We start from the raw sequence: 21,668 nt of genomic DNA on the forward strand, positions 1-21,668 counted from the left end.
AAAAAAAAAACATGTACATGTACCCCTAGTATTAGTAGGCTGTAGGTCCCGTGAGCACGGCGGGGCGGACGTTCGTACCCGTAAAGGACGTACTTAGCTAGGCCTAGGTAGCCCATCCCACTAAACAGGTCTTCCTCCAGTTTGACTTGTAGGTCGTCTGTATTATCATCAAACGTAAGTGCAAGAATAATCCTTAATTTTAAAACCAGTCTTTTTGGGGGCCATCCTTACCCTCCTTGACCTTGGAATCAGATCCTGCATGGATCCTGGCAAGTGGCATGCCTGGCCAACGTTCAGCACCGGCAATAATGACAGGTGTCAAGTTAGGCCCTTACGTTTGACGTTCAACATTCAGTGTTGAACAAGTAACTGTTTGATATTCAACGTTTAGTAACTTTTATTCCTCCATGCTTAAAGTAACAGTTGGACATTCAGGATGCACATCCCTAAAAGAGATGGAGTACAAATGGGATATAAAGCAAACTGTGTGAACTACATTTCAAAACCTGGCATGCCTGGGCCAGTGTCAATAGTCCTAATATGAGCTACAATATCTACATTGTCTTCAACTGTAAACATGGCAAAGCTGGTCATGTTTCAATATGAGCAATGTCCTCCCTCAAATGAGAATGTTTTGTGTAACATAGTATGTGGAAGACTTCCCCTGGATGCAAACAGTACATGTAATTTGGAGTAATGCACATCTTGTGAGGAGTTAACCCCTTCGCGCAGGGAAGCGGCTACAGCCGCTGTAAAAATTGAGATCTTCAGCCCGCTTTTAAGCTATTATTCTCAGCCCACGCTTGAGCGAACACGGTGAAAGAAGGCATACCCTGGCTCTTGTATATATGGTAATCGGTCTTTGTGCGTAGCCCAGAAATGAATCATAATCACCAGCTTCACAATAGTCCCCACATTGAAAAGAGGCAACGGGAATGTGGAAGGGTGAGTAGAGCCACGTACCATGGAACAATCGGCCTTTTCACCGTGTAATTCAAAGTGTTCAGAGCACGCAGGGCCACAAACCAAGAATTTGCGGTTTGGCAGGTGGCCTTCATTGCCAAGCGAGGCTGGAATTCTTGGAGTCAGCTTTCGGGAAGAAATTCCCGTCGTCAAGGGGTTAAAAGAGCTCTAGGCTGAGTGACTACAAAAATATTAAATGCTATGTATATGTGTACTTTGCTGCCATCCTGTTCCACTTTTTTCTTAAATGTCAGTTTGGAACTGATCAATTCAAGATTTTTGCTAATTTCGTCCTTTGTGGCTGTGTGTGTTTTGTTCCAGTATGCAGATTTTTTGAAAGCTTTCTTGTCCTAATTACAGCTAAAGGATTGCTAGTACAAGATTGATGGCATCAATTGAATATATCATTTTCTTATCCTGAGTGAGTTGAACCAAAAATTTTATACTGGTTTCATAAAATCATTAGCTTTTTCCCTTCTGTTTGACAGGCCAATCCAAAATGGCAAGTTCTGAACAGAATGTCAGTCAATGGAACCAGTTACAGTTTGCACCTATGAACAGTGCCTTGGATGTTGGATTCTGGCATAGGCTGTCCAAGAAGAAACTGGAAGAATACAAGCTGGATGACTCCCCTAAACTAATCAGTGGTTATTACTACAATGGTAATTTCAAGCAAATTGTAACTCAGGAGGTATTGCTCTTGACATGGTTGTACTTTTCCCACGCCTGAGCTGCAGCTGGTTTCACAAAGGTTTTGTCACAGTCATTTCTCTCTTTCCTTCCCTTGGGAACGTGAAAGATGCATGTAGCTCACACATGCAGTATGTGCTACGAGGCTTGCAGTACTGATATTTGATCTTTCTATCATGACTTTGTGTCTAGATTCAAATTGTTTAGATTTCTCTGCAAGGGGCAAGGATTGACTTGACTTTATATTCCACATTGTGTAATGTGATTGGGTTATCATTTTCCTTCTCTTGATCTTGTTAACTTTCATCAGAAAGAAGTATAAGTTTCCCCTTCGATGAGTAAGGGTACAAAAACTCACCATTCCCTTTGGTTTTGCATATTTGACAGATTAGTGGCCACATTTAAGTAGAGCAGCACTTTTAAATGTTCTTAAATTTTCTAGCTGATAGAAGTAAATAAATTTATTTATAAAATCACTTTAAAATGGAGTTAAATTTTAAGAACCACTCATTTTGGTTTCATATTTTTCAACGTTAGGAGATGCAGATGGCCTCCCATCAAGGACTAGCCTGGATTTCAACTCCTTTGATGAGTAAGTTGAAAGGTTACTCAAGCTTTTCTGTCTGTCTCTCCAATCTCCTGCCTTTAACTTTGAAATATCTCCAGAATGTCATTCTCCAAATGTAGGTGCGTCCAGTTATTGGGTTGCAAGCGAGAACAAGAGACGGTGTCCTGCAGAACACACCCAACCAATTGTACATACAGTGGCGGATGTGTGCATTAGCTCTGTTACCCAGCTTTCCCCAGCCTGTCTCTCCTTTGCAAGTAGCAGGTGCTTGTACTCAGAGCATGTACTCAAGATACTCAGATAGTGCCATGAAAATGCCAAGTAATTTGAAGTTTGAATCCGCAAATATCTTATTCCACAATAGAAACAGAACAAAATACCCTGTGAATGATTCTTGTTGATTGATTTGAAGTGATACATGTCTTTCCACATTAGCTGATGATCCAGCCATGTCTGGCTTGAACTTTGTTTCAGGACTGTGTTTTGACTATAGTCATGCTAAAAATTTGTTGTAGCATCTATGGAGCTTCCTCTCTGCATACATTTTGACATCCATCCTAACATCCATTCAAATCCCACTAAAGCATATGTTGATTGCACTTTTACTGTTTACATCCCATTTCTGACAAACAGACTGCCAGTTTTTGTGAGAAATATTGACAGATTAGGGACTTTTAAATCACAGCTCAATATCTTTCTTTTTAAAAGATGGTGATTTTAACTATTTGTACTTAAAATATACTTTTTGGTGTATTTTAATGTATTTCTGTGAAGATTGTAACATAAAGTACTGTATTAAGAATATATTAGTAATTGAACTGTCACTTTTGGGCCAAGCATGCTTTTTTTTTCTGTTTCAGACCTGTTCAGTGTCCCCCACACTGCTTTCCGTCCCATGGCACATTGTTGAATTTCAACACACTGGATGCTTTCAAGTCTTGTGAGAAGAAAACAGAACTTCAGAAAATTTCTGCCATGGTGAGTATACATGAAATGATCTGAAAAGACTTCTTTTTTGGCTATGGTTGGATTTTCTTTACTGATTTGAACATAGCTCATTTTTTTTAATGTATGTAAAAAGGGTGTTCATATGTTCAGCCTTTTTATGTGACCGTGCAAATAGTTTATGCACAGTGTTATTTATTTTACCATCATCATTTTCAAATTTCAGTGTCATTTTTGTTTTTCCACATTCTAAAAAGACCAACAAGAATGATGGGAATATATGTAGAAAAAAGAAACAATAGTTTCAAGACAAATTTTTGAACATTTCCAGAACTAGGGAACTGGACTCAGAATATGAAGAATAGGCTTTTCCAAAATTGGACGCTGAAAAAAAGCTTAATTAACAAAATTCTCAGAATTTAGATGTAGATGTCCACAACACATGAAGCCAATATTACGAAGCAAATTGGCAAAGAAAATGTTGGCTTAACAAAAACAGTTGACCAACCCAAATGCCAAATGTTTGTTGCATGCCACTGCTTCACTACTGAAATTTGGCTTTAACCACTTCATACCGGGGCATTTTTCAATGTTGATGATGCTGGGCGGGCATGACTATCATTTTTTCCGTTTTCAAAATCCTTCAAAAATTCATCATTTCATTTAACAGTCGTTTATAGCCGCACAAAGTAATCTTTAGGCACTACTCTAAGTTCAGAGGTTACCTTCATTGACGCCCGAGTATTTCAGCTAGGCCTGCAGCCTTGTAAACAGAGCCCAGATTATGCGATGTTGTATAACTGTCTTTTGTTCACGAACCTGGCTCAGTGTACAGCTGACCTCTTTTGAATAGGGGCCAGATTAGCGTGCAGCGGTGCTGTGTGGCTCATTGCTGCGGTGGTGGAGCGCTTTTGTCCCTGGTGGTAATCCGCTCGCTCTCAATGCCCCAAACACTGGTATGGTTTCAAAACAAGGCTGGATTATCACCACTTTCGAGAGTGAAAAATGTTGGTAATGCCCAGCAGCCTGGTCTTTTGTTTGGAGTACGGTCTTTTGTTACAGGGCCCTGTTTCCTTTGTCGGAGTTGGAAGACCTTGGCCATGCATATAAACCGTACGTCTCCGATTCCGGAGTCCCCGGCAGGAAGTGTTTAATATGTAAAGTTGCTAAATGTTACTTTCTGATTAAAAGTAGCTCCTTGAGACCAGGCCCCTACAACACCACTCCAGCTAAGACCATACTTAGCACAGTGAGCTAACTTTTTAAAAAGTTTGTGAGTGGACCTTGTTTTGACTTTGGTTCTTCAGATCTGGACAGACATCACATCTGGAGCAGCACTGAAAGATCCCTCACTCCTGTCCAGGTTTTTACTGTTGACCTTTGCGGTAAGCTCTGAGAGACAGAGAAGATCATCTGAATATGTGACATCCAGTAGGGAACATTCAAGAGGTCATATTTTTTTCGTTAATAGGACTGACATCAATTACAAACTAGAAACACAAATATTTTGCTCCTCTCAAACAACTTTTGAACTTCAATATAACCAGGATTTGGGCTAAATTTTACCAAGGTATTGTGGATGTTACTATACAGTTAGATTGTGCTAGATTTCTGCCTCTGAAAGGGAACAGATTTTGCTCTTGATGGACCACATACGTGTGGCCTGGACTTTTAGTCCATACTTTGCTGTAGTAAAAGTGTTGGCTGTCATAGCAAGGTGAAAATGAATCAGGGCTTGTTGGGTCATCAACATAAATTGATAAATAAAAATGATACCACCTACAATTTTTTCTTGTTTGTTTTCAGGATTTGAAGAAGTACCATTTTGTCTTCTGGTTTTCGTTTCCTGCTCTGTGTGCCATTGATAGTATTAATGTTGCTAAGACACAGCGTCTTAACCAGTGCTTCAGTGAGGAGCAGGTTGGTATATTGATGTACTGGATGTTACGGAGCACACCAAGACATTTGACTGATGCACTAACCAAACATCACATTGACACCTTCACCCTAAATCCATAGAATTGTTTGCAAGCACTCTGTCCGATCTACAGGAATGCAGAGAGAAAATAGTTCGTAATGCTGTGTATTTCAGCTCTGTCCTGTAAGACCTTGTCGGTTGTTGCTGGGAGAATGGAGTAAACTTCAACATGTAATGAGCCCCAAAGTGATTGTAGATATCACATTTTGCTACAACAGTTGAAGCGGACTTGTTGAGTTTTTAGCCTACAAGTGGGCTTTGGACAATCCTTTATATTTAGCTTCATATTTGGGAGAAAGACAAAGTTATGAGATTGCTCCAAATTTAGGGCACACTTTTGTTTGATGTGATTAATTTTTCAACTCTGTGCCAATTGGACATACGGGATAGTTTGAAACCCTCCCTCACCCCAATTTAGTCTGTTTACAGAACAACCATTGCTGTCAGATACATATTAATTGATGTTTCTCAGAAGGTGGCGCAGATAATATGGCTACCCTTCATACGAGTAAAAGAGGCCATCATATTTAAGCTAATAGTACAAGTCTATGAGGGGAGTTGGGAGGACGTATTCTTGGAAGTGCTATGATTTTTCTTGTTATTTGACAATTTATCTTATGTTTTTTCCTTGGCTCCCCAGATTTATTCCCTCCAGGAGTCATATGATGCCTTAGCTGACCAGCATAAAGGCTTGGCATTCTTCCTAGTTCAGAAGCAAGATGATCTACTGACTGTGTTCCAACTCTCTGATTGGGACTTGTTACCGGATAAATCACAAGTCAGTGGAAATGTTACCAATCTCAGAATTTCACAGTCTGGCACAATTAGATAAAGACAAGACATGTGGAATTTTGAATGTGTTTTGCCATGGATGCTGGCTTGATGGCTCGAGTCACATTCAGACAGCTACTATATAAGTGAGCCAGTTTTTACTATCCCTTAGCCTCTTGGTAGATGTTTGCTGTATGTAGTAAATAAAAGTTATCTCAAAAGGTTTGCCTGTCTAAACATTATATTGTGAGAACATGGGAAATAAGTGGAGTGGAGTCCCACCTATGCAGTGTCATGAATTTTGTTTCTCAGCTTCCAGACAACATTGATTGAGGGCAAACCAAATATTCAAATAAGTCCGCAGTTCTCTTTAGTAGAACTTGTATCTGGTAGACTAGGCTAGTAACAGTGAGTTCAATGACTAGAGTCGGAAAGGACTTCTATGATACAAAAACTCATGTTCATCATCATCACACACTGCTAAATTCTTGCTAATCTCACAATAAAGGTTTTGGATTTATTGTTATTTTGATTCTGTACACAGGTGATGCTTGGCTTCTGTGACCCTTGTACTCTGGATCAGTACCCTGGATGGCCACTCAGAAACTTTCTAGTACTGGCTGCGTACCACTGGTAAGATGAAGTCTTCAGTCATTTTTGTTAAGATAACAAGCCCTCGATCGGTCTGGTGCAGTCTACTCTGTGTAGTAATTATATCAAATACCATACTTGGAACAAAATGAAATATACAGCAAAGGTTTGGCTGATTAGTCAAAACCAATAATTATGTGGGTAGTTGCTTTCAATCAGTCTTAAATCATAACTAAGTTCCTCTGATGAAAACTAAACATCTTTCTTGCATTGATGTGTCTATTGATTCAGGTCAGATGAGTTACAGAATGTGCAAGTGTTGTGCCTGAGAGATCGAACAAGGGAAGGAGTCCGTACTACAGACCATAGTCTGGTGCTGGATATTCACCTGCCTTCAATGAAACATCTGAATGGTAGTTTTCAGTCTCATTTCAAAGTCTTGTGTATTTGAAACCACTGATTGTTGATCATGCAAAGAAACACCTCTTCAAAGTCCTCATTACAGACTGCTTAATGTATATCCTCTGTGTTCTCAGAGTGTCCAAAGTGTGTTGGTTGGGAGAAGAATCAGAAGAACAAGATGGCACCTCGTAAGGTAGACCTGAGTGCCAGCATGGATCCAACACGGTAAGAGTGTACTGCCTCACTTGAAATTCCTGCTGCTGATGTCTGTCATTTCCTGGACAGAAAACCAGACGAGTGAAACATGCTGTGACCTTTGCTGTAGAGTTCAAACAACCAGTGCCTATCAGGGACATTTGAGCATATAAGTAAGGAAGAATTATATGTAGACTGAATTCTGTTTAAAGCTTTTCACTAGGAGTTTTTCAGGTTTTTCTTTGGGGGGGGGGAATTTTTAGATGAAGACTTCACAAAGTTCTAATAAAAATTGTCTTTGTTTTGGCAAAATACAGTACGCTAAAATGCATTTCGGAATTCCCCCAAAGTAAAATGTGTTGAAAATTTGATTAAAGATGCATGAATAAAGGAAAGAGTATTCAAAATTATTTGAAATTAAAAGAATGGAAAATCCCTTCAGATATTGGCATTGACTGACCATTCTTCTGAACATTGTCAGGACATGATCATGTATTTAGGTCCACTTTTCTGCTTTTGATTGTTTTATTTTCCAGCAATTTGACTCTCCTTTACCTCTTGTAGCTTGGCTGAGTCATCTGTGGACCTGAATCTCAAGTTGATGAGGTGGCGTTTGCTGCCCTCGCTTGACCTAGATAAAGTAGCCCAGACCAAATGTCTTCTCCTGGGCTCAGGAACCCTTGGTTGTAATGTTGCCAGATGCCTTATGGTTAGTGTGATAAGATGATGTACTTTATCATATATCTTAGAACACAATCAGAACCTGGTACCCGTGTGATTGTAATGATCACTGACAGCGCATAAGATGTCAAGAAAGAAACAGTTGCAAAAGGGCAGTGCTTGCTGCCAAAGAAGTTTAACAAAATGGCATTAAAAACTCCAAAAATGTTCGTGTGATATGCCTTTTTTTATGTGTGTCATACCACTTTCTGAAGCCAAATGAGTTTTTTAATTCGATGTATTTCGTTTAAGGTCAGCTGTTTTGTAGGGTTGTCTTTTTTTTTACTGGAAAGGAAATAATGGGTAAAATGTATTGTACTAAGAAAGAGAAACATTGTCATGTTCCTGTCATACTGGCGTTCTTTATTACATGGGCCTAATCTGATGACTCAGTATAGTAAGTTTATCGTAATCCAACTCTCCAGACTGTTCACAGTCATATTTCTGTTAGTCCTGATAAAGGCTGTCCACATGTCTTTAGGAATCGATTGGCAATGTACCTGAATCTCTCTACATTATGGAAACTAGGCTTAATTCCAAACCATACTTTAACCATGCCAACCCTCCTTGTTTAACCATATTTACACTTTAAACATTGTGATCTGAGTTGTGAAGGTTGTTTAAAACCATTCCAAGCACTGTTAAGAGTTAAGAATAGCTGGATAATCTCAATGCAGATTGATGAATGAATTTGAATCAAAAACATTAATGGCAGCCTCATTAGCAATTTCAAACCTTGTATTGGCTAACATTGGACAACAATATAAATGTGAAATGGCTTTAATCTTTAAAATCTGTTTGTGTTACAGGTTAACCATCTTTGGTTCTTCCTGATTTGTAGGGCTGGGGTGTACGCACTATCACGTTAGTAGACAATTCCACTGTGTCATATTCCAACCCTGTCCGTCAGAGTTTGTTTGAGTTTGAGGATTCCTTGGAGGGAGGTAAACCCAAGGCTCAGGCAGCTGCAGAGAGACTCAAGAAGATCTTCCCTGGTGTGGTGAGTGGTTATACATTCAATCAGCTCTTTAAAAGTAATTTTAGTTGTTGTCCCTGGTTTTAAGATATTTTTTGTGGAAAACATGGAAAAACATTACACAAAAAAGTACAAAGTTTGGCCATTCCCCAGTCTTTAGCAACATACATATATAGGCCTGCACATTTTCAATAAAGCACCAAGGTTCAACTATATGTGTTCCAAGACTGTAACAGTTTTACAAAAAATTGTTATTCCTGTTTCCACTTGCAATTATTATGGATTTTTGGGATAGTAATTATTTTATCAAGTCAGTCATGATGTTCATTATATTATAACTTTGATGAACGCTACATAGAAAAATCAAATGACAAAAAAAGCCAAGTTTGTGACTAATTTTGTTGTGTATTTCTAGCAAGCTACTGGTCTTTCTTTGTCCATCCCTATGCCTGGACATGCTGTGGGTTCATCAGGTAAGAACTGAATGGATTACAGTGAAGGAAAATCACCAAGGCCTCATCAGAGTAGTAATAATAGTTGAATGTTTGGTAGTTGGTGGCAGGAGTTTGCAGTGATTCACCAGACGATGAATCAGCCTTGCCAGCTGTACCACTAGTGGTACAGCTGGCGAGGACATCTTGTCAACAAAAAACCACAAAGAGAGTTTGCATCAGACTTCTCTGTACAACCCTGGCATGATAAGGTAAAGGGAGACAAGGTAAACTTACCGACATAGCCTAGCCAACCTGCTGGTTAACATCTAAAGTAAGCATCCACAACCCAGCCTAGATCAACTACAGCAAAACCAGAACAAATGCAACTAGAGATTTCTTGTTGACGTGCCGCTATCTTATGATGACAGTCTGTGCACATGCCACTGTAGCTTGTAAAAAATGGTCTAATCACATGAACCATGACTCACTTTGCAGTGAACATAAACTATCATTGTAGCCTCCTTTTGATTATGCAGTCTTTCTAGCTGACTTCTCAAATTGTCTATCTCCATGTATGGCAAGCTGTGTTATTATCCAGCTACTGGTATCACTGCACTTCTCTTCATCAGAGGATGTCTTGGAGCAAACCAAAGAAGATGTAGCAAAGCTAGAGGAGTTGATCAATGCTCATGATGTTGTCTTCCTTTTGATGGATACCAGGGAAAGCCGCTGGTTACCTTCTGTCATTGGTGCAAGCAAACGCAAGGTATTCACCTCTTCCTACCTTACCAAGTAATTTCACATTCACCACAATAAGCCAGTGAAGAGGTAAACATTGAGGGAACATTGAAACATAGAAGTAAGAACATGAGCCAAGAACAGAAATGATCAGAAAATAATTAAGTACTGATAGGCATAATTGATGTGTTTAATTTCAAACCAGCTGGTGATGAACGCAGCACTTGGCTTCGACACTTACATGGTGGTCAGACATGGTCTGAAGCCACCCAAAGAGAGCGCTATCACCGAGGTTGCAGGTACATCTGTTGATGCAGCAGCAGTAGAGGTTTCTGATGAACCCAAACCTTTAATGGCAGAAAAAGATTCTCTCAGATGTATTCCTGGGGAGAAGTTGGGTTGTTACTTCTGTAATGATGTTGTAGCTCCAGGAGATGTAAGTACTGTATCAACAAAACAACGTTATAGTTCCCTAAAAGTGAAAACCTTCCTGCTCCCTGTACTCTTCTTGCAAACTCGTTCAACTCATCTTTTCACCTCTGTAAGTTAAGATTCAATTGAAGAAAAGAAAATAACCGGGATTATGTCTCCCTGAAATAAAATTTGTTCTATAAAATAAAAATGTGGTAAAATGTTATTAGCATTGATTAAAAATTATGTTTTGTTTACTTTCATGTAACTATTTTCTTGTTGACTCTTTTTTCTTTTTTTTTCAAGCATAAATTTATTTTCTAAAATCATTGATTCTTTACATTCCAAAACTTGTTCATTTTAAGACTCTTTACATGAATTTACACTTTATCACTGTGGACTGCAAAAAAGGCTGAGAATGGAACATCAGCAGTTGCATGGCAGTTTAGCCATGTTTTTGCCAAGTTTATCTCTTTAACTGCCAAGTTTCACCTCAGTTTTCTTCCTCTCTGTTGTTGAATGCATGGCATGGGAAGTTGACAAATGACAGTTCTCACAATACGGACTTGCAGGTGCAATGGTTCTGTTTATTTTTGAAACACTGCCAGAGATTTAGGAGAGTGGGTACAGGTGCAACAGGATGTAAGTTGTAGGCAGAGACTAAGATTGGTCTGAATAGGAGTATGTGGCATGCTTATGTTCTGGCTGAGTGGAGACAATATGGAAGTGCTATACATGAATGTGAAGAATGGACTTGATTGTAGAGAAAACTCAGGAACCTTGTTTAATTTAAAATTCTGAGCCTTTCCCTGAGATTTAACTTGTCAAATGTTTATTGTACATTAGTTTTATGAACTTTCAAAAGTTTGTTACCAAACCTTTTTTATTTGAAGATTCCTCTTCAGAATTTCCACATTGTTTTGTACTTCATAGAAAACATAATTTTGCTGATTATTGCTTCCTTTTTTTGAGAATTTACCCTCAGAATCAGCAAAGTATTGAATTAGGTCTTAACATTTAGATGTTAAAGGTACTAAAAAATTTTTAAACAGGCAGAAAATCTACTCATTATCTAAATCATTCTATCTACAGTCAACCAAGGATCGGACATTAGACCAGCAGTGCACTGTGTCTAGGCCAGGACTGTCCATGGTGGCTGCAGCATTGGTTGTAGAGTTATTGGTCAGTTTGCTACAACACCCCAAGGGGTAGGTCACTCTGCTTTGCTATATTTCTTCCTTTTCTCATTGTTAACTTCTTCTTGTGAAGGTGTAGTGATCCCCAAAATGCAAATGAGCACTCACAGTGGATACCTATTTCAAATTCCAAGCCAAGAACACTTAGGGGCCTTGTCTTACCATGAGCATTCCATTCTTTGAAAACTGCTGAAAGATATTCAATATCCATTCAACCCCCAGAGGAGAAACTATACATCAACTTAAAGCATGCTACTAAACGATGGCAACACATTTACACGAGGGGTACTCATTGTTTGGTTTCAGCAAGGAGTGGCTGTCTGGAATATGGCTGTTGTAATTATTTGCTATGATATTTGCATCTAACACAGTTAACTTTTTAGTGTCATATTTCAGCAATGTCCTCTCTTTCCCCATCTCTGGTGGCATTAGATCAGTGTGCCTTCCGCAGCAGGTTTGGCAACCCAGACTTCTATAATCTTGTAGATTTCCTGCAGAAGTTACCAGTCTCAGTTTTCTTGGCTCAGTCTCCACTAAAAATGATTCTTGACTGTATTGCACCACATCACTTGAATGTATTCTTGAGGGTACTCAGATCATTACCATGGTTAATAATGAATATTACTCTATGTTTAATATGAGGATGCAATGAAAATCTGACGAAAGAGGCATATAAAGGCCTATGGTCAGAAGGGGAACCTGTTAGTACCCGTAAGTATACATGTACAGTTGTTTATCTTTCCTGTGTTTTCTGTACAGAGGTTATGCAGCAGCAGACACCAGTGCCAAAGATGATCACCTCACAACTTCCCTCATTTCTCCTCTTGGCTTAGTTCCTCACCAGGTAATTCATTTCCTTTGCTTTCTTAGTTTACACCTTGTTTAAAGGCAATACCAACAAGTACAATAATGATGTGTAATATGCTTTAATTTAGTCTTTGTTTAATCTGGTCTTGTGAAAGATTTTTTGGGTAAAAGTGCTTTCAACAACAGCTTTGAAGAAATTGTTTTATTGCATTTTGTTCAGGTAGTGAATGGTTTTGTGGTTATTGTTTCTCTCAAACATTTGAGTGAAGGTAGCTCTAAGATAATTTTATGTATATACGTATGATAAGCTGTTTGCACATGAAACAGCAGAATTGAGCTGTATAGATCAGTAAAACGAGGTCACGTTATTGAGATGTATGGATCAGTGAAACGAGGTCATGTTATTGAGGTGTATGGGTCAGTAAAATGAGGTCACGTTATTGAGCTGTATGGATCAGTAAAATGAGGTCACGTTATTGAGCTGTATGGATCAGTAAAATGAGGTCACGTTATTGAGCTGTATGGATCAGTACAATGAGGTCACGTTATTGAGCTGTATGGATCAGTAAAATGAGGTCACGTTATTGAGCTGTATGGATCAGTAATATGAGGTCACGTTATTGAGCTGTATGGATCAGTAAAATGAGGTCATGTTATTGAGCTGTATGGATCAGTACAATGAGGTCACGTTATTGAGCTGTATGGATCAGTAATATGAGGTCACGTTATTGAGCTGTATGGATCAGTAAAATGAGGTCATGTTATTGAGCTGTATGGATCAGTTCAATGAGGTCACGTTATTGAGCTGTATGGATCAGTACAATGAGGTCACGTTATTGAGCTGTATGGATCAGTACAATGAGGTCACGTTATTGAGCTGTATGGATCAGTAAAATGAGGTCACGTTATTGAGCTGTATGGATCAGTACAATGAGGTCACGTTATTGAGCTGTATGGATCAGTACAATGAGGTCACGTTATTGAGCTATGATGACTTTACATTCACATACACATTCTTAAACTTGAGGTGTGTGTGAATATTGGCAAGTTGCGATATCCTATTTGGTCAAAGAGGTTTCAATATGCACGTAGGTATACCACCTGCGTGTGAGTGCGGTGCCACCAGAATATTGGCTTCTAATGAATCAGTTTGATATTTCAAAAAGGCAAAATCATTTGTATAAAAGCATGCATGTGACTTTATACAGTTACAGACTGATAGGGCAGAGATATTCTTCATAACGTACATTACTGTAGCTGAATGCTCTTGGTTGCACTTTGTTTTGGAGATATCCTGTTGGAGTACCATATTGGTTCATTCTGCTCTCCAGGTTAGACTTTACTCCTGAGAGAGCTAAGATGGTTTAAGGAATATTTATGGGCGTGATGAACAGGGGTAATAATGCTTACATAGTGGTAGATTTATAAATACAAATGCTTATTTTTCTTGGAGGTCTTAGACGTATGCAATAAAAAGAAATTCCCATTGAAGCAGACAATTTCCCTTGTATCGATGCATAATCAGCCAGGATTCTGAATGCTCTTTGATAAACTCATAGGAGAAGAATCTTTTCAATAGATCACACATCACTCAATCATGTGACTCCAACTGCATGTGTGGACTTAGCTGCCCAGCATAGAGCATTTATGCCTCCCTTTGTACAAATAAATGAAGTGTTTGGCATAGCTGAGCTGACACTAACCCTTACTGGAGGTATTTTAAACCCCCCCCTCCAGCTGTAAAAATGTGTTGCACTAGTCGATGTTGTGAATGATGTCTGTTGACATTATGCGAAATGTATTTGTGTATACAACAACAGCTGCATTGGTGACAGTATGGAGGACATGTGTGTGAGAGAATATGTCAAGATTGATGATTCAATTATCCTTGTTCCATTCCTGAATCATATTTCATTCATGTACTAGATTGTACAGAATGCTGGAGACAGTGTTAGCATGTACAAGATTGTACAGAATGCTGGAGACGGTGTTAGCATGTAATAGATTGTACAGAATGCTGGAGACAGTGTTAGCATGTACAAGATTACAGAATGCTGGAGACAGTGTTAGCATGTACAAGATTGTACAGAATGCTGGAGACAGTGTTAGCATGTACTAGATTGTACAGAATGCTGGAGACAGTGTTAGCATGTACAAGATTACAGAATGCTAGAGACAGTGTTAGCATGTACAAGATTGTACAGAATGCTGGAGACGGTGTTAGCATGTACAAGATTGTACAGAATGCTGGAGACAGTGTTAGCATGTACAAGATTGTACAGAATGCTGGAGACAGTGTTAGCATGTACAAGATTGTACAGAATGCTGGAGACAGTGTTAGCATGTACAAGATTGTACAGAATGCTGGAGACAGTGTTAGCATGTACTAGATTGTACAGCATGCTGGAGACAGTGTTAGCATGTACAAGATTGCACAGCATGCTAGAGACAGTGTTAGCATGTACTAGATTGTACAGAATGCTGGAGACAGTGTAAGCATGTACTAGATTACAGAATGCTGGAGACGGTGTTAGCATGTACTAGATTACAGAATGCTGGAGACGGTGTTAGCATGTACTAGATTGTACAGAATGCTGGAGACAGTGTAAGCATGTACTAGATTACAGAATGCTGGAGACGGTGTTAGCATGTACTAGATTACAGAATGCTGGAGACAGTGTTAGCATGTACTAGATTGTACAGATTGCTGGAGACAGTGTTAGCATGTACTAGATTACAGAATGCTGGAGACAGTGTTAGCATGTACAAGATTGTACAGAATGCTAGAGACAGTGTTAGCATGTACAAGATTGTACAGAATGCTGGAGACAGTGTTAGCATGTACTAGATTACAGAATGATGGAGACAGTGTTAGCATGTACAAGATTACAGAATGCTGGAGACAGTGTTAGCATGTACCAGATTACAGAATGCTGGAGACAGTGTTAGCATGTACTAGATTACAGAATGATGGAGACAGTGTTAGCATGTACTAGATTACAGAATGATGGAGACAGTGTTAGCATGTACTAGATTGTACAAAATGCTGGAGACAGTGTTAGCATGTACTAGATTACAGAATGATGGAGACAGTGTTAGCATGTACTAGATTACAGAATGCTGGAGACAGTGTTAGCATGTACAAGATTGTACAGAATGCTGGAGACAGTGTTAGCATGTACACGATTGTACAGCATGCTGGAGACAGTGTTAGCATGTACTAGATTACAGAATGATGGAGACAGTGTTAGCATGTACAAGATTGTACAGAATGCTGGAGACAGTGTTAGCATGTACTAGATTACAGAATGATGGAGACAGTGTTAGCATGTACAAGATTGCACAGCATGCTGGAGACAGTGTTAGCATGTACAAGATTACAGAATGCTGGAGACAGTGTTAGCATGTACTAGATTACAGAATACTGGAGACAGTGTTAGCATGTACTAGATTGTACAAAATGCTGGAGACAGTGTTAGCATGTACTAGATTACAGAATACTGGAGACAGCGTTAGCATGTACTAGATTGTACAAAATGCTAGAGACAGTGTTAGCATGTACTAGATTACAGAATGCTGGAGACAGTGTTAGCATGTACAAGATTGTACAGAATGCTGGAGACAGTGTTAGCATGTACTAGATTACAGAATGATGGAGACAGTGTTAGCATGTACTAGATTACAGAATGCTGGAGACAGTGTTAGCATGTACAAGATTGTACAGAATGCTGGAGACAGTGTTAGCATGTACTAGATTACAGAATGATGGAGACAGTGTTAGCATGTACAAGATTACAGAATGATGGAGACAGTGTTAGCATGTACTAGATTACAGAATACTGGAGACAGTGTTAGCATGTACTAGATTGTACAAAATGCTGGAGACAGTGTTAGCATGTACTAGATTACAGAATACTGGAGACAGCGTTAGCATGTACTAGATTGTACAAAATGCTAGAGACAGTGTTAGCATGTACTAGATTACAGAATGCTGGAGACAGTGTTAGCATGTACAAGATTGTACAGAATGCTGGAGACAGTGTAAGCATGTACAAGATTGTACAGAATGCTGGAGACAGTGTAAGCATGTACAAGATTGTACAGAATGCTGGAGACAGTGTTAGCATGTAATAGATTACAGAATGCTGGAGACAGTGTTAGCATGTACAAGATTGTACAGATTGCTGGAGACGGTGTTAGCATGTAATAGATTACAGAATGCTGGAGACAGTGTTAGCATGTACAAGATTGTACAGAATGCTGGAGACAGTGTTAGCATGTACACGATTGTACAGCATGCTGGAGACAGTGTTAGCATGTACTAGATTGTACAAAATGCTGGAGACAGTGTTAGCATGTACTAAATTACATATTGCTGGAGGCAATGTACCAGTACTAGATTACAGAATGCTGGAGACAATGTTAGATTAGATTAGTGTCTTTTAAGGACTTATGTTTGAACGTATATATCTTACAGTGTTGGACATGTGCTCATACTATTATTATTGTGGGTTAAGCTGAATTTTGGAGAAACTAATAAAATAGTCAAATCAAGAGGTGTCTTTTCTCTATCTCTTGTAAATTTCTCTTTGTATTTCCAATATTGTGAAGACTTAGATCGAGCTCTAGAGAACAGATTTGGATGCAGCCTATGAATTTATCCCCCTCTCCGTTACCTCCAATACGATGTCAAAATGGCCTGTTAAATATATTCAATATGAATTACACCCAAATTTAATCATTACATTGAGTTGTCTTGACAGCCTTGTCTGAAACTTTCAACAGTCCTTTCCCTAGTGGATTATTGGGAGGCCTGTGTCTCTGTTGTTTTTACCCAAGCCTGTTACAGTAGCAACCCTTCCTAATTATTAGGTGATTCCTCACAAAGCCACAAGATAAAGAAAAGGATTAGTAAAAATGTCCTTCATTTATTTCTCCAGATCCGTGGTTTCCTGTCCCGTTACCACAGCCTTCTACCTGCTAGCATGGCATTTGATATGTGTACAGCTTGCTCACCAATTGTGCTCAAGCACTATGAGATGGAGGGATTTGAGTTTCTCTTGCGTGCTTTCAATGAGCCTCATTATCTTGAGGATTTGACGGGTCTGACCAAGATGCATGCTGACGCGGATAATTATGATGTGAGTCTGATAGTTTGAAAGTAGTTGGTCATTATCAGCATGTTAGGGTATTAGTTTGTGCACAGCCTATGAGTGCCAAAGTGTGACATTGGAACCAGAAGTGTAGTACAAACAAATGGACTATATGTGATTGTTAGTTCATGTGATGGTTCTCTCACTAATGCCTACTACACACATAACTGTGTGTGCGATGTATTCATTTTGGTACCCTTTTGAGGATGCTGATCTGACTCTTCATGGCAACCAAGTGACATTGTATGTTTCAGTATTAGTCTAGACTCATAAGTTGTGACAGACAACTCTACAACAGCCAATTTCACAAAACTTGGTTTAACTTTGTGCCGTCCTTTAAGACTGACCCACACATTTCTACTGCAATACTTGCTTCATCATATGGCATGATACGATGTCATTGCCTTATTTTATGTTGATTTTTGACGTTTTATTTTTCCCCATATGTGATGAAGTTGTTACCTTTTGATATTTTTGCTTTGTTTGATGTAATGAGTTTTGTGTTGATACCACTTCATTTACCCGGTGGAGATGTAAGATAGAGTGTGTAAATGTTGGCCATGACATTAAAGTTCTTTGACATTGGCAAATTAATATTTTTGTTATATGCGGATTACATGTGCACTGTGTAGTCAAGTAATGAGTTGGGTAATGCCATTAATGAGTGTACCCTATTAATGGTATGACTTTTGATCTTCTGTTGTTAAGGTGCTGGATTTTAGTGATGAGGAGAGTATCAAATCCCTTGAGTGAAAATCCCATCACGCTATGCTGCTTCACAGATAGAATACCACAGTCCTTCAGGTTCATATCTGAAGATTGCTGAACAAGACCGCGGTTGAAACTGCTAGAATATGTGTCTACAAAGCTTAAATATAGGTGATAAATTACGAGAAAGTGATGCATATTGAAAGTTTGTGCTTTGAAAACAAATAAACAACTGCTAATAAATGGTGTGATTTGTTGATTTTTAATTATGTATAACTCATCCAGTTTCTGATTAAAAGCCTTTAGCTCCCTCAAAAATATTTTTAAGGGGAGAAAATATGTGAAATGTAATTATTCATTGTGGCCAAATAAAGCAGTAGAAAGGAACCAACTGCAATTTAGGAATTGAGTTTACAGTTCTATTGAAATAAAGAAGAAATGAAGAAAGCTTAAAGCAAGGCAGTAACTGTTTTTGTCTTAATGTAATACTCTTGTATCAAAGGGTTATACATGTATATATTACATTTTGTGTCAACAATTAGTGTCATTCATTGATTATTAAGATAACCTTCAGCAAAATAACAGCAAAATCAAACTCTATTCATATTAGTCCCTAATATCATACAATGTAAAATCTAGACAATGCATGAAACGTGAAACTACACATGGAATTCCATCTGATACTAAGCAGTTATTAGATCAGAGGGCAATGTGTTTTTTGCAGAATTTTCCCTGAAAGTAATTCCAGAACAGCATTTTAAATAGAAATGGAAATACCTGAATACAGAGGTATTGAAAGAAAAAGCAGACCGAGAGAAGGTTTGCAGGTATAGGACCAACATCCATTTTACCAGTTCTTATCATCACAAACCACCACTCTGCAGGGGCAGATCCAGGATTTTTCCAGGGGGAGGGGTCAGGCCAGAGATTTTATGAAGGTTTTATGTTTTGCAGACAAACAGAAATTATGATGAAATGTACATTACATGACACACATTGTTTATAATGTTATTGGTGCACTTACTTTAGTTAACTTGTATTATATTCCCCATTTCTTTTATCTTCTTATTGTTTGGGGTGTTTTGAACCCCCCTACTTTTATAGAAGAGATCGATTTCAAATGGTGTACCCGCAAACTGTCTCTCAGTGTAGCCTCCGGCATGCAAACTTTCAAATCACACTTCAGAAAAAGCAGATTAAAGTACATGTGTGCAAATGTTCCTCATTTGATTAACTTTTATGAACTGTCAGGAAATTTCAAGTGAAAGCATTTAATGAAATTAAAATGTATATATTTTATTTAAAATATGACTGATAAATTTGTGATTCCTCATAAAATGAATGTACCCACTATTAAATGCCATAGACTTCTGTTTTATTAACTGTCTTTGGGTTCATTTCATATTTCAGTTTCCAGGACATTATTTTAACCTTTACAAAACCAGACAAAAGGAAATACAATGTTTATTCGAGAGGTTTAAAATTTAATATTTCTGTAACAATCCACGATTATTGAACACATTCAAGTTAAATAAAATGAACTTGTGAAAGTACTTCTTCCAGTAGATTTAGTATCTTTAGTATCAGTAAGTGACTTTATTTCAGGCAAAATGTAAGCTTTTTTTTAAATGATTCATTTACTGTTTGCCAAGGAACTGAATTTTTTAAAGACAACTGTTTGAATGTAGTGGACAACATTCCTTTTTTATTGCTTCTTTATTTACTTAATCTTGCCACTGAATCAGTTTATTTCCTTCAGTATCCTTTGTCATTTACAAAAATTTTTGAAATTTATTGATTTTATTTTGAGAATGAAATAAATTTCACAAATTTTTTAGCTCACATGTCAAAAGTGTCTAGTCCTTGATCAGCATTAACCACTGTTGAATAAAATGAAATTAAAGTAGATGACACACACAACACTGCAAGTGAAACGGGCAGTACCAAACTTGAACTTCATATTTAAACAGTGCAAGTGGAGGAAACTAATTCAGTCACTACTGATCTTTCAAGAATTTCTGTTCCAAAGCATAACTTTCCACAACTTGTTTTCTGTTCTCCCCTCAAGCAAACTGCAGCACTAATTGAAATTAATCTGAGTAAAATGATCCTCTGACATGAAACAGTGAAATACTCATATAACGGCCCCTGGATGTTTTTTAAATCTGTCATGTTTCTTGCCGAGAATGGATACAGTCTAGCAAATTGGAAAAAATTTGGAATAGTATCTGCCAGCCTAAACTTGCAAAACATTGGCTCAAAGGTGTACATGTATAGAGTTAATTCTTACCTCCTGGAGTATTGCAGAACTAGTTTTTGCACAAGAATACTTGTGAGTGTGGATGACTGTGGTCTGGGGACCAACGCCTGATATTCCCTTTAGGCTCAAGAGTCATGTTCTTCAGCCGTCATTCCTTATTATTGATGGTTTTTAACCTGCCTAAAAGCTCTACAATTAAAAAAGACAGAGAAAATAAAAGATTGTAAAAAATTGACTTCATTTGATTAAAATAAGCTGTAGCCCTAAGCAAATGTTGGTCTAGAATTGAACCTAAAGCTTAGGACTCCATGGCTTATCAGCCAAGATATGATCAACCCATTGTCTCTCACTTGTAGAAACTGCAATTTCGTCAAGTTCAGCTTATCTTTGTTTACCCAAGTCTCAATAATTAATAAACTGAATTCCAAGGTGTAATCGGATTTAAAATTTACAGAGTTGAATGTGAGAAGGGAAAAATTTCCTCAAGCATAGCTAGGATCCGAGTGAAGACAGTTTGATTTGTAAAAATAAACAGTGTGCTTCACGCCTGGACTTTCAATCAAAAGAATGCTGTAAATCTTTCCCCCAGTTGTCATAAATTTTCCCCGTCCAGCAAGCCATCTGGACTCATCATGCAGAACTGAAGTATTCTTCTTGCTCTTGTGTATCTTCTCACTATACTTAATACCCTAACCATTGTCTGTTATAACATTTACAGTTTCCATGTCACAGCCAGTGGTGTATAATTTGAAAATGCAGTAAATAATCAAAAATTAAATTATACATGCAGATACATTTATATGTTAAGGATAATAAATGTATCTAATTTATAAGAGAAAGGATTGAAGAGAGAAATGGACTTGGGGAGGACTAAAAAAGGATTGGCACAATGAAAATTCTAAAAGAAAGTTAGAATGCATTGAAAATTACATTCAAAATATTAATACATATATTTAAGGAATACTTTAATTTCCAAGTAAAATCATATACGTGTACACAGCCTACACTGTACACAAACATGTTCATAGTTCATGTTCATTACAGGTGAAAATCTACAAACAGGATATATGCTGATGTGCTAGTACAGCATTACTTTAAAACCTTAAGTTTGATAAGATCAATGAAAAAATCACTTGCCAAATGTTTCAGCTAATTATCTCCC

At 38.1% G+C, this 21,668-nt stretch overlaps 1 protein-coding gene across 1 annotated transcript; it reads left to right on the plus strand.

The window, feature by feature from the left end:
- On the plus strand, positions 1-20,088 carry LOC110983471 (ubiquitin-like modifier-activating enzyme ATG7). The gene is made up of 19 exons (XM_022242757.2): positions 1-174; positions 1,452-1,625; positions 2,191-2,245; positions 3,082-3,199; positions 4,474-4,551; positions 4,973-5,086; positions 5,785-5,922; positions 6,460-6,548; positions 6,798-6,919; positions 7,043-7,133; positions 7,668-7,812; positions 8,665-8,823; positions 9,215-9,272; positions 9,863-9,999; positions 10,177-10,407; positions 11,475-11,590; positions 12,338-12,422; positions 17,326-17,526; positions 18,247-20,088. The coding sequence occupies exons 2-19, from the start codon at positions 1,463-1,465 to the stop codon at positions 18,289-18,291; spliced, it is 2,145 nt and encodes a 714-aa protein (XP_022098449.2). The 5' UTR covers positions 1-174; positions 1,452-1,462; the 3' UTR covers positions 18,292-20,088.
- The last annotated feature ends 1,580 nt before the right edge of the window (positions 20,089-21,668 follow it).

Source organism: Acanthaster planci, linkage group LG04 (assembly GCF_054643075.1).
Source record: "Acanthaster planci isolate LZ-2023a linkage group LG04, COTS_SCS, whole genome shotgun sequence".
Lineage (NCBI taxonomy): Eukaryota > Metazoa > Echinodermata > Asteroidea > Valvatida > Acanthasteridae > Acanthaster > Acanthaster planci.